Source organism: Colobus angolensis, unplaced genomic scaffold, assembly GCF_000951035.1.
Source record: "Colobus angolensis palliatus isolate OR3802 unplaced genomic scaffold, Cang.pa_1.0 Scaffold29, whole genome shotgun sequence".
NCBI classification, from domain to species: Eukaryota; Metazoa; Chordata; class Mammalia; order Primates; family Cercopithecidae; genus Colobus; species Colobus angolensis.
Window position 1 is genome coordinate 2,958,832 of NW_012116154.1, and position 12,459 is coordinate 2,971,290.

The window sequence follows — 12,459 nt, forward strand, 5'->3', positions numbered from 1 at the left end:
TTCTTTCTTTCTTTCTTCCTTCCTTCCTTCCTTCCTTCCTTCCTTCCTTCCTTCCTTTCTTTCTTTCTTTCTTTCTTTCTTTCCTTTCTTTCTTTCTTTCTTTCTTTCTTTCTTTCTTTCTTTCTTTCTTTCTTTCTTTCTTTCTTTCTTTCTTTCTTTCTTTCCTTTCTTTCTTTCTTTCTTTCTTTCTTTCTTTCTTTCTTTCTTTCTTTCTTTTTCTTTCTTTCTTTCTTTCAGATAGAGTCTCCCTCTGTTGCCCAGGCTGGAGTGTAGTGGCACAATCTTGGCTCACTGCAACCTTCTCCTCCCGGGTTCAGGCAATTCTTCTGCCTCAGTGTCCCAAGTAGCTAGAACTACAAGCATGTGCCACCACACCCAGCTAATTTTTGTATATTTAGTAGAGACAGGGTTTCACCATGCTGGCCAGGCTGGTCTCGAACTCCTGACCTCATGATCCACCCACCTCAGCCTCCCAAAGTGCTGGGATTATAGGCATGAGCCACTGCACCCAGCCCAGCCTTTGCAATTTCTACCTTAAGTTATGTAGTCCTCTATTCTCAACTTTAACAGATGAGCAACACCATTGCTTTTAAACTATTCGATAGAATAGGGTTTGAGTTGTGTGTGTGAGAGCAGGTTGTGTGCGAGTATGTGTGTATCTATTCAGTATTTCCCCTGATAACTTCCTGTTATCTGAGCAGTTGCTATAGAGCTTTCTTTTTCCTGGGTTTGGAATTTGATTTTTCTTTTTTGAAGGCTGTAAATTCTACCTTTTCCCTTGCATACACATATATATGTAGATACCCTCCCAATAATCCTAATTAGATCCTACAATTCATAAATTATGTTGCCACAACAGCTCAGTTTAGACAAATTTGTAAGAAATTTGTCAAGTTAACAGAACTTTGAGCCCACTGTCTTTCACAGGACCTGCAATCACCTGGGAACCACCCTACCAGGGGTGAAAGTGACACTCTCTCGCTTCTGTTTCAAGTTCTGTTGCTATTGCTTGGAGCAGTCTGATTCTCTACCTGAAAGATGGTGTTTCAATCAGTCATGGTGAATGAGAGGAGAATATTTAGTGCATAACTGGAGTTGAGTGAAAGACAATATTGTAAATAAATGAATGAGATATCCTATGGAACTGTATTTTATATCCAACTCTGAATAACAGGTAGGTAGAAAACAAATTGCAAAGATTCATTTATGGTCATTTTTAAATTTGATTACCCATTTAAATCCAGCAGCCAAGTGGTTTCAACAGACTTCTACTTGAGGTGAAAATAATAACACCACAAACACATGGCAGAGCTCCATACAGGTATTTCACTCACACAGGAGGTTATGTTTTTGAGGATGTAGGAAAAGATTTTCCAAGTGTGAAAACTAAATATATACAAAAGCAATCCATTTTGTTATTAGTTAAATAAAATGTGTCTTTAAATATGGAATTCTTTGAAAAACTCACTTCATCGTCCAAAATTATGGAGACTATTTCACTATTTTAATCAAAAATGGAATAGTCATTACAGTTCCCCAAGGGATTTTCTGACCGGCCCAGGCAAGGAGTTCACTTGTAGAGTGTAGTTAGTGAAAAGATCCAGTGGCCAAGCCTCATCAATAACTGTCTCCAAAAGGAGACACTGCTTGGGGAGTACCCAGAGAAAACACCAACCTTTCCTGGCTTCCCGGCCCTCCCTCTCCCCATTAGTCTTTGGGGTGCATACATAAGTGTTGTGTGAAGTCTCTTGGGGTTTAGAAGATCTTGCACTCATTGATGGAGAAGAGTCTCCTTCTGTTTCGTCTCCTGGCCTGGTTGACGGCAGTTCGGACTGCGCACTCAAACACCTGCTGTACCCCCCGGTTGCTAAGGGCTGAGCACTCCAGGTAACCCTTGGCTCTGACATCCTGGGCCAGTTTCTTCCCTTCCATGGCATTGATGCAGGAGGCCCTGTGGGGCCCCATCTCCCGCTGGTCAGTCTGGGTGGCCACCACCAGCACAGGGGTACAGGGCAAGTTGCTCCTGATTTCACCAATCCACTTGTTCTTCAAGTTCAGGAATGAGTTATGGTTGGCCACAGAGTAGCACATCAGCACCACGTCTGCCTGCTGGTAGGACAGGGGCCGGATGCTTCTGAAGGCGTCATTGCCGGCTGTGTCCCAGAGGCCCAGGCTGATCTGGATGCCATCCATGAAGACGTCCACCCCCGTGTTCTCGTACACTGTGGGCTTGTAGGCCTCCGGGAAGGTCTCAGAGGTGAAGCGCACCAACAGAGAGGTTTTCCCCACAGCAGAGTCGCCAACCAACACGCACTTGATGGAACTCAGCATCTTCCCAGCCTGCTGTTCTACTCGCAAGTCCAGAATCCCAGGGAAAAGAGCCCTCAGTGGGTGGCTGCAGCACACGCCATTCAGCAAAGGGAAGGCAAGCCAGGTAGGTCTGTGTCCTCAGGACCTCTGATGGCGATTTGCAGAATGTTACTTCTCCCCGCCCATCCAAGCACCGTCTACTTTGAAAACCTCCAAAGCCTAGTCTTCAACTGGAACAGAAAGAGAAGGGGGAAAATGAAGTCTGTCTTTCTTGCCTTTTTTGAAGATAAGGGGCTCCCTCATTGGCAAACAGATTAAATGTGGGGCAATCTCTGTATAGCCAACCAACCCCACTTGTGCAATCTACTCTTCCCCTCTCAGGGAGAGCTTAGACCTGTCTTCGCCCGACACACACACACACACACACACACACACAGCGCCTCCCGGTCAAGAAGCAGAAGCTGACTTTATCTCTAAAATCATTCAAGCGCTAAAAAACACAAGCAACTGCTCTGATTGCATCATGAAAAAGACCTCGGTAGCAACCTGGTGTGTGAAGACGTTTCCAAACAGGTCTTTGTCGGCTTCTACTCCAAGAAGTGGCAAAGGCCCCTGAGAGTGTTCTCCGTGGCTTCAGTTTCTGATGGATCTAGCCACCTTGGAAACTGCAAGAAACAAGAATGTTATGAGTGACAGATACTTTATGCATTTCTTTTTGTTTATTGACTAATCACACAGTCCTTGGTTTATGGGAATACGTGTTGTAATAGGGGAAAAGAAATTACTAGAACTCTAAAAATTTGCTGTGGTTTTTCCCTTGAGGTTTTTCCAAAAACTGGTAAGAGATGCAGCAGACTGGCCTTAGAGTTATCTGCATCTGAAATCAGGCACTGTCACCTACACATGGCTTTGAGCACACTGCTTGAACTCCACACCTCAGCTTACACATCTGCAAGATTGTGATAAATTTAGGAACCACTTCTCAGAGATGCTGTGAGGATCAAGTTATTTCTTTCTTTTAACATTTTTGGATGGCCATCTGTGTATCCCGAACTCCGCTAGGCCCCTAGTCAAACAAAATAACTTGCCTGAAAGCAGCCATATTCAGTGCCTGTCACTTAAACAGGACTGCATAAATGGAACAATCTGAATTTCATGAAAGGCCAAATAAATTCTCGTTCAGTGCAGTGGGAAAACTCCAGGCAATGAGCTCTGCCTTGGAGACACTGGCGGGTCTGCTGCGGCACGATATCACAAAGCCAGCCCAGCTCCAGATAAAGGAAAAGTCTTTCAGACCAAAATTCAGAGTAAGGGTTATTACTGCGATCTGGGCTTATAAACTCCCCTCCTTGGCGATCTTCCTGACATGTGTCATGCAAGGCAATACAAAGCAAACTTACAAGTCTGATGTAAGACATAATTTTTAAGTCACTTCTCTAAATCCTGGCATTCCTTTCCAAAACTTTTTTTTTCTTTTTCTTTTTCTTTTTTCGGAGACAGGATCTCACTCCATCGCCCAGGCTGGCGTGCAGTGGTGTCATCACGGCTCACTGCAGCCTGGACCTCCTGGGCCCAGGTGATCCTCCCACCTCAGCCTCCCGAGTAGCTGGGACTATATATGTGTGCCACCACACCTGGCTAATTTCTTGCTTTCTTTGTAGAGATACAGTCTCACTATGTTGCCCAGGCTGGTCATGAACTCCTGGCCTCAAAGATCCTCCTGTCTCAGCCTCCCAAAGTGTTGGGATTACAGGTGTGAGCTACCACGCCCGGCAGCCAAGATATTTTTATCCTTGTCAATCCACGGTCTCTGTTGTTTAATTATACCTAATAGCCTTTGCAAATGAGTTAGCCAAATAAATAATTCACATGATATTCACATATTCATGTTTTTAGTGAATATGTGAGTATATTCATTAAAATATATTTTAAATATATTTTATTTAAAAATTCACATGTAAGCCAGGTGACCTTGGCCAAATTACTTAACCTCTCTGAACCTTGATTTTCTCATAGAAATGAAAATAAGAAAAGGACTTTCTTCATGTGATCATTGTAAGGATTCAGAATGTGAAGAGTCTGATTTAGCACAAAGCCTGGCATCTGAGAATTACAGGAAGCCATCAAGTTATCCATTTCACTACTATCTGAAACACCAAATACTGAATGTCCATAGTAGAGGGACCACTTTGTCAAATGTTTACCTGGACTCTTTCTCCAGACTGACACCAGGTTACTGTCACACACCATGGTCATGGACCCCATTTGAGACTAGACCTTTGAGGAAGGACTCCTTGAGGGCTCCATAGGCTTTAGTTAGACATTAGATCCTTAGACCAACTGGCAACTTAAATATATGCATTTGTGACTTAGTCCAGAGCCAAGAACTCTTAAGATATTTTTACGCTTTTTTAATTTAATTATCTTATTTTTTATAAATGGAGTTGGGGGGGTCTCATTATATTGCTCAGGCTGGTCTCAAACTCTGGAGTTCAAGCGATCCTCCCACCTCAGCCTCCCAAAGTGCTGGGATTACAGGCATGAGCCACCACGCCTGGCCTTAAGTTTTTTGTTTTTGTTTTTTTTTGGAGCGCAATTATTGCATTGTGTGTTTTAATATTTCATTTTTGAGAATTTAAACGAGCATTTAAATATCAAATATTGTGCTATTATTTTTTATTATTATTATTATTTTGCCTATTTCCTCCATATTTTATTTATTTATTTATTTTTTGGCCTTAAGTTTTATTTGACCCCAGTGTAGCAGGGCCAGAATTAGGAAAAATGTACATGCTTCAGGCATTTATTTATTTATTTATCTTAATTTTATTTTTTTGAAATGGAATTTTGCTGTTGCCCAGGCTAGAGTGCAGTGGCTCGATCTCAGTTCACTGCAACCTCCGCCTCTCAGGTTCAAGCAATTCTTATGCCTCAGTCTCCTGAGTAGCTGGGACTACAGGCATGCACCATCACACCCAGCTAATTTTTGTATTTTTAGTACAGACGGGGTTTCACCATGTTGCCAAGGTTGGTCTTGAACTCCTGACCTCAAATGATCCACCCGCCTAGGCCTCCCAAAGTGCTGGGATTACAGGCATGAGTCACCGCACCCAACCACTGGCCACCTTTATTTATTTTTTGAGACAGAGTCTTGCTCTATCTCCCATGCTGGAGGCAGAGTACGATGGTGGCTCACTGCAGCCTCCACCTCCAGGCTCAAGTGATCTTCCCAGCTCAGCCTCCCAAGTAGCTAGGACTATGAGCACTCACCACTGTGATCAGCTACGTTTGTTTAGTTTGTATAGAGACAAGGTCTCACTATGTTGCTGAGGCTAGTCCCGAACTCCTGGGCTCAAGTGATCCTCTCGGCTCAGCCTCCCAAAATGTTGGAATTATAGGCATGAGTCACCACACCCAGTCCTTTCGGTTATTTAAATAAACTCTCCAATAAACTGACTGAGCTAAAGCCAAATTTCCTGAGTGAATATCTGCAAAAGGAAATTAATAAGGCATAATTGTTAAGGTCATGGGCTTTAAAGTCAGGTAAACCTGGCATTGAATCTGAGCTGCCCAACTGACTACCTATGTGACGAACTTGGAAGATTTTCTAACCTCCTTAAGCCTCAGTTTCCTCCTCTGTAAAATCAGTGTAATAATATTATATCTGCCTCACAGGTTGTTGAGAGTAGTTAAGTGTGCTTAAAGCTTAGAGCACAAAATTCTTTTTTTTTTTTTTTTTGAGACTTGAGCCTCGCTCTGTCGCTCATGCTGGCGTGCAGTGGTGTGATCTCGGCTCACTGCAACCTCCGCCTCCCGGGTTCAAGTGATTCTGCTGCCTCAACCTCCTGAGTAACTGTGATTACAGGCGCCCACTACCATGCCTGGCTAATTTTTGTATTTTTAGTGGAGACGGGGTTTCACCATGTTGGCCAGGCTGCTCTCAAACTCCTGGGCTCAAGTGATCTGCCTGCCTCAGCCTCCCAAAGTGCTGGGATTACAGGCGTGAGCCACTGCGCCTGGCCTAGAGTGCAAAATTCTTAGCAGGTGCGTAATATAAACATACTGTATGTACATAGTAAACACACAGTAAGTAGTCCCTATTAATAATATTGTGAAATAACAATTACTAAATATAATGATAAACAGTTATTAACGCTAAGTAGGGAATTTAAAGTAGCACAAAAGAGGTTTCTTCAACAAAGGATGTTCTGTGTGTATCACACCCAGACATGGCTACAAAAAGAGAGAGAGAGAAAGAGAGAGACTCCTGTCTAAGCTTTGCTACCCAGCGAGTCAGAAAGGTGAAAACATCTCTGTTCAATCAAGTGACCCTCATGTGCCAGCCAGTTCTGACCCCAAGTGGCTCATCAAGTCAGCTTTCAGGGCCTCAGTTTCATAAACTGTAAAGTAGTTCTTGATAGTTTTATTAAAACTGAAGCCAAAGTACCTGCTGCTGTGAATACAAAACATAAACCACTGCATTACCATGCGGCAGTAAAGATGGATGATAAGCCTTGAGGACGGGAGGAGCCTTGGAAGATGCCTAAATATGGAGCTGGGGGAGGAGGGGAAGTAGGGGAGGAGCTGCGGTCCGAGGCAGAGCCATACCCTATATGGACATGACAGATAATCTTCAGAATGGGTCACATGTGTCCAGGAGTGAGCCGCCTCGAGTTACATCATCAGCATGTGAGTCTGATGGGCTTGATTTCAGCGAATTTCTCCTAAAGAAATTCTCCCTAGAAGGGCTTCTGGATGAAAAAAGTGAGTCTTCCATGGTATTTCCCAAGTGGCTAACTGGCAAGAGTGGCCCAAGTATGTCTCTTCATACGGAAGAGTTACGAGAGCGTCACGGGTGACGACACTGAGTGGCTCTCCAGGCCGTTCTTCTCAGGCCTTGAGTCAGATAGAATCAATGAGTCTTCACCTCCAGAGCCTCCGGGGTCTCCATAATTTGATGCTCTTGCCCTTTTTCTCTTTCTACCATTTTCACAGAAAAGGGTCCCTCAACAGGCCTCCAGGGTTCACACGCACCGAGACAGAGGAGGGAAGGGAGGCTTCATGTTGCAAAAGCAACAGGGTTGGGCCTTTCTGCCCACTCTGGCAAAGAGACCAAGATACACACAAGTGAGGGATTAGGGGAAGAGACATCCTAACCCACTTCCTCCTCCGGAGAGCTGAGGGCTGTCCAGTAGGAAATCCTGGTTTCCTTTTGGACTCAATTCTAACGGCCGTGCTAACAGACACTCATTCTCCACCTGACGCCCTCTGCAGGCTCGCTCCGTGCCATCCTACTGGCTGGAAAGACCCGCTCTTCACTCAGCCCCCAACTCACACTCCTTCTGGAAAGCCTTCCTTGACCACCAGTGCTCCCCAGCCCCTGCCAGATCAGATGCCCCCTGCTGTGTTCCCAAAATACCTCTATGTACATCTGACACAGAAACTACCACTCTGCCGAAATGGCTCATCTTCTCAGCTGAAAAATGGAATGAGATCTGCCCTGCCTTCTTCACTGGGAGCTCATAAGGATCAGGTGGAAATGGTAACAATACAGAAATAATTTCGGTTTGTACTTTTACAATACTTTGTACGTTTGGAAATGCTCTCTCGTTGGTTTTGCGAGAAAGTCTTTTTATAAACAGTACAGCATAATATAGAGCTAAAGTGAAATTATGACTATTATTAACTGATTGTTATTATTGCAGGTTTGAAGTTAGCTGGACTTTGGTGGAGGTAGCTCACTTCAAAATGCTGATGGAATCCTCAGCTGTCTTTTTTAAAAAATATGAGCCATTGATCACCAGTTAGGGATGGCCTATCAATTACAGACAATATATCTAAATGTCATCCTCCTCAAGGAGCTTTGGACACAGGACCTGTGCTGGTTGCAGCCGATTCGTTCATTAAGGAAATTGATTCCACCATGAATCTAACACAATTAAATGGCCAGGAAGTCACCACGCTCCTCAGCAACCTCTAGCAATCTCTAGCCAGCACCTTCAATAGCCCCTTCCTAGCCTAGTAGGGACATCACAGCAAAAGCCAGCCTTTCTCAGGATGGGTGAGCCTATTCGGGGGGCTCCCCAACTGGGAAGTGGGGCTGAGTGCTTTGTTCCTTTACGGAGTCTCACTGTGTCCCCCAGGCTTGTATGCAGTGGCATGATATTGGCTCACTGCCGCCTCCGCCTCCTGGGTTCAAGTGATTCTCCTGCCTCAGTCTCTTGAGTAGCTGAGATTACAGGCATCCATCACCATGTGCAGCTAGTTTTTTTTTATCTGTAGTAGAGAAGGGGTTTCGCCATGTTGGCCAGGCTGGTCTCAAACGCCTGACCTCAGGTGATCCACCCTCCTCGACCTCCCAAAGTGCTGGGATTACAGGCGTGAGGCACCCATGCCCAGCCAGTGCTTTGTTCTTGTGGGGAAAGGGAAGCAATTCCAAAAATCTTAAGCAACTTTAGAAAAAAGCAGTGCAACCATCTCTAAACTTTTTCACTCCAAAATCTTACCGGTTTTCACTATCTAACAAATAGACACTTGTATATATCTTCTAAATATTTTTCAGATTTAAGCTTTTTTAAATTTCTTTTTTTTTTTTTTGAGACGGAGTCTCACTCTGTTGCCCAGGCTGGAGTGCTGTGGCCAGATCTCAGCTCACTGCAAGCTCCGCCTCCCGGGTTCATGCCATTCTCCTGCCTCAGCCTCTCGAGTAGCTGGGACTACAGGTGCCCACCACCTCGCCCGGCTAGTTTTTTGTATTTTTTAGTAGAGACGGGGTTTCACCATGTTAGCCAGGATGGTCTCGATCTCCTGACCTCGTGATCCGCCCGTCTCAGCACACTTGCTAGATTTCAGCTAAATAGATTTCCACTGTTTCAACAATTCCTAACTGCACAGCTATTCCTCATTGTCTTTGGGTTAGTTCCGTATTTCACCATAATTAGCTACATATATGTACATATGTGTATGTGTAGAGATATAACTTTATATACGTAAGGTATAGGTAAGTAACTTTTTTTTTTTTTTGAGATGGAGTCTCACTCTGTCACCAGGCTGGAGTGCAGTGGCGTGATCTCGGCTCACTGCAACCTCCACCTCCCCGGTTCAAGCAATTCTGCCTCAGCCTCCCGAGTAGCTGGGACTACAGGCGCCCACCACCACGCCCGGCTAATTTTTTGTATTTTCGGTAGAGACAGAGTTTCACTGTGTTAGCCAGGATGGTCTCGATCTCCTGACCTCGTGATCCATCTGCCTCAGCCTCCCAAAGTGCTGAGATTACAGGCGTGAGCCACTGTTCCAGGTTGTAACCAGCTCTTCAGATCAGGTCTCCACTCCTATTCTCTTCCTGCAAATAAACCAGTTCTTTTTTTTTTCTTCTTCTTCTTTTTTTTTTGAGATGAAGTTTCACTCTTTTTGCCCAGGCTGGAATGCAATGGCACCATCTCAGCTCACTGCAACTTCACCTCCCAGATTCAAGCGATTCTCCTGCCTCAGCCTCCCGAGTAGCTGAGATTACAAGGTGCATGCCACCAAGTTGGTCTAATTTTGTATTTTTAGTAGAGACAGGGTTTCACCATGTTGGTCAGGCTGGTCTCAAACTCCTGACCTCAGGTGACTCGCCCACCTCGGCCTCCCAAAATCCTCGGATTACAGGTGTGAGCCACCACGCCCGGCTCAGTGCTTGATGTTTTAAAGGACATCTGTTGCTTCCTGATCTGGATGCTGGTTTCACAAGTGTGTGCAGTTTGTGAAAATCCACCAAGCTGTATACCCATGAGGTGTTCACTTAGATAAAACTTCAATAAAAAACATTTTTAAAAATAAGGTTACCAACTTTGCGGTGAACATCTTCTCAAGTGGTATTTTATAAGTTTTACTTGTAAGAGTTTATTTCACTAATCTGAATCCTATCTTAATAATTCCCCCTACTGTGTTGCTAATTGCTATAAATAATCACTAAATTTTCTCCCAAAATCACAAAAAGAAATCATTTTTAAGTCAGTGTATTTTCACACGTAGATCATCTCTGTTTGAAACAGATTTTGTTCTGAAAGTTTGTCTGCAAGATGCTGGTTTGCTTGGCCAGGCACAGCGTCTCACGCTTGTAATCCCAGTGCTTTGGGAGGCTGATGTAGAAGGATCACTTGAGGCCAGGGATTCAATGCCAGCCTGGGCAACATAGTAAGACCCTGTTTCTATCAAAAAAAAAAAAAAAAGATGCTGGTTTGCAACTTTTAACATAAGTTCACCAGAATAAAAAATGTTAAGCAGTATTTATATTCCTAAGCCTGAAGCATATTAAACCCCTTTATAGTTGAATTCAAACAAAACATTGCCAAGTCCTGAAGCCTTTTATTAGTTCAACATATTAAACTCTGAAACCTCTCTGAGCCATGTGTCCTGCCCTCTGACTCCCAACCATGCTGGGACCGTGGTCCCTTTCCCCTCCTCTGGTCCAGCAACTTTGCCCTGACTGGTCTCTTCCACTCCAGGAGCATAATCAAGGAATCATTGCCTGAGGTCTAGAGTTCTTAGCCCGGTTCAATTTCAGAGTCAAATACAAGACTAGCCAGCTAGACAACTGCCCAGAGCACCCTTAGAACCTCATCTCAGAACTAAAGTGATGGAGAAATGCATTTCCTACTACTTTTCTCAAAATAATTGGAATACCCTGAAAAACTGCTTGGAGTTGAGGGTGCAACCCCAAGAGGTACGCTCAGGGAAGGACACGTGGTCTCTGAACTTCTTTTAGGGAATGTGGATCTTGTTTACCAAAGGACTCGTGTTTTCTATTTGGGTATCCATGCCCCTGGGCCTGAGCTGAACTATTCTAGGAAAAAGAGAGCAAAAAGGCAAATCATGCCTATCTAATCATTCTATAACATCATGATGCTATAAATTAAGGTTGTCAAACTATGGTTCATCCATGGCTGAACCCAGCCCGCCACCTGTTTTTGTATGGGCCATAAATTGAGAATGGTTTTTACATTTTATTTTATTTTATTTGAGAGGGAGTTTCACTCTGTCGCCCAAGCTAGAGTGCAGTGGCATGATCTCAGCTCACTGCAACCTCCGCCTCCCAGGTTCAAGTGATTCTCCTGCCTCAGCCTCCCAAGTAGCTGGGATTACAGAAGGTTTTTACATTTTTTAATGGTTGAAAAAAATCCAAAGGAGGAAAATATTTTATGACATGTGAAAATTACATGAAATTCAAATGTCAGGGTTCATAAATAGCATTTTATTGGAACGCGGTCATGCCCATACATTGACATGTTGCCTATGACTGCTTTCTTGCTGCAACATAAAGTTGCAACCAAGCCTAAAATATTTTCAATTTGGTCTTTACACGAAAAAGTTTGCCAACCCCTACTAGACAGAAAGATAGTTCAGAGTCAGAAGGGGCACGTAGACCCAGGGTCTGGCAGGCTTGGTTTGGCTCTAATGTCTGCCACTTAAATGCATGACCTTGGGGCAATTCCTTAACCTCTCTGAGCTTCGGTTCCTTTGACAACAAAGTCAACTATGCATAATGTCTACAGCACGACTGACTCCGGAACCATACTGCCTTTCAGCGCCACTGGCTATGTGATCTCATGAAGGTCACTTAACTTCTCTAAGCTCCTCTTCCCTAATTGTAAATAGGCAATAAGAATGGTACCTACCTGGCCGGGCACGGTGGCTCAAGCCTGTAATCCCAGCACTTTGGGAGGCCGAGACAGGAGGATCACGAGGTCAGTGTGGGGAAAAGAAAGAGATCAGCCTGTTACTGTGTCTATATAGAAGGAAGTAGACATAAGAGACTCCATTGGGCTCTGTATTTGAGATGCTGTTGATCTGTGACCTTACCTCCAACTTTGTCCTTGCAAGAGACATGTGAGAAAGGGACTTAAGGTTAAAAGGATTTTGGGCTGTGCAGAATGTGTTTTGTTAAACAAGTGCCTAAAGGCTGCTTGTGGTTAAAGGTCATCACCATTCTCTTAAATCTCTACATAGAGAAAAACATTTGTCTCCTGCCCCTCCCTGGGCAATGGTTTGTTTACTAAGCAAGGAGAAAACCGCCTTTAGGAATAAGGTGGGGCTTGCTGGAGCAATACTGCTAAAAGGTTTATGGAGATGTTCGCATATGCATCTCAAGGCACAGCATTTTCCTTT

General features: G+C 44.2%; 1 protein-coding gene across 9 annotated transcripts in view; it reads right to left on the minus strand.

Moving 5' to 3' along the window:
• Positions 1-1,130: 1,130 nt before the first annotated feature.
• RHOH (ras homolog family member H) overlaps positions 1,131-12,459 on the minus strand; it is a 54,028-nt gene continuing 42,699 nt past the window's right edge. For 7 of the 9 annotated variants that reach the window (XM_011949081.1, XM_011949078.1, XM_011949073.1 and 4 more), the window contains 2 exons: positions 2,857-2,975; positions 1,131-2,540 (listed from right to left, as the gene is read on the minus strand). In XM_011949081.1, coding sequence (XP_011804471.1) covers positions 1,756-2,331 — 576 coding nt within the window. In that variant the 5' untranslated portion in view covers positions 2,332-2,540; positions 2,857-2,975 and the 3' untranslated portion in view covers positions 1,131-1,755. Of the gene's footprint in view, positions 2,541-2,844; positions 2,976-9,931; positions 10,104-12,459 lie in introns of all 9 variants that reach the window. The other 2 variants (XM_011949077.1, XM_011949074.1) reach the window with 2 other exon arrangements.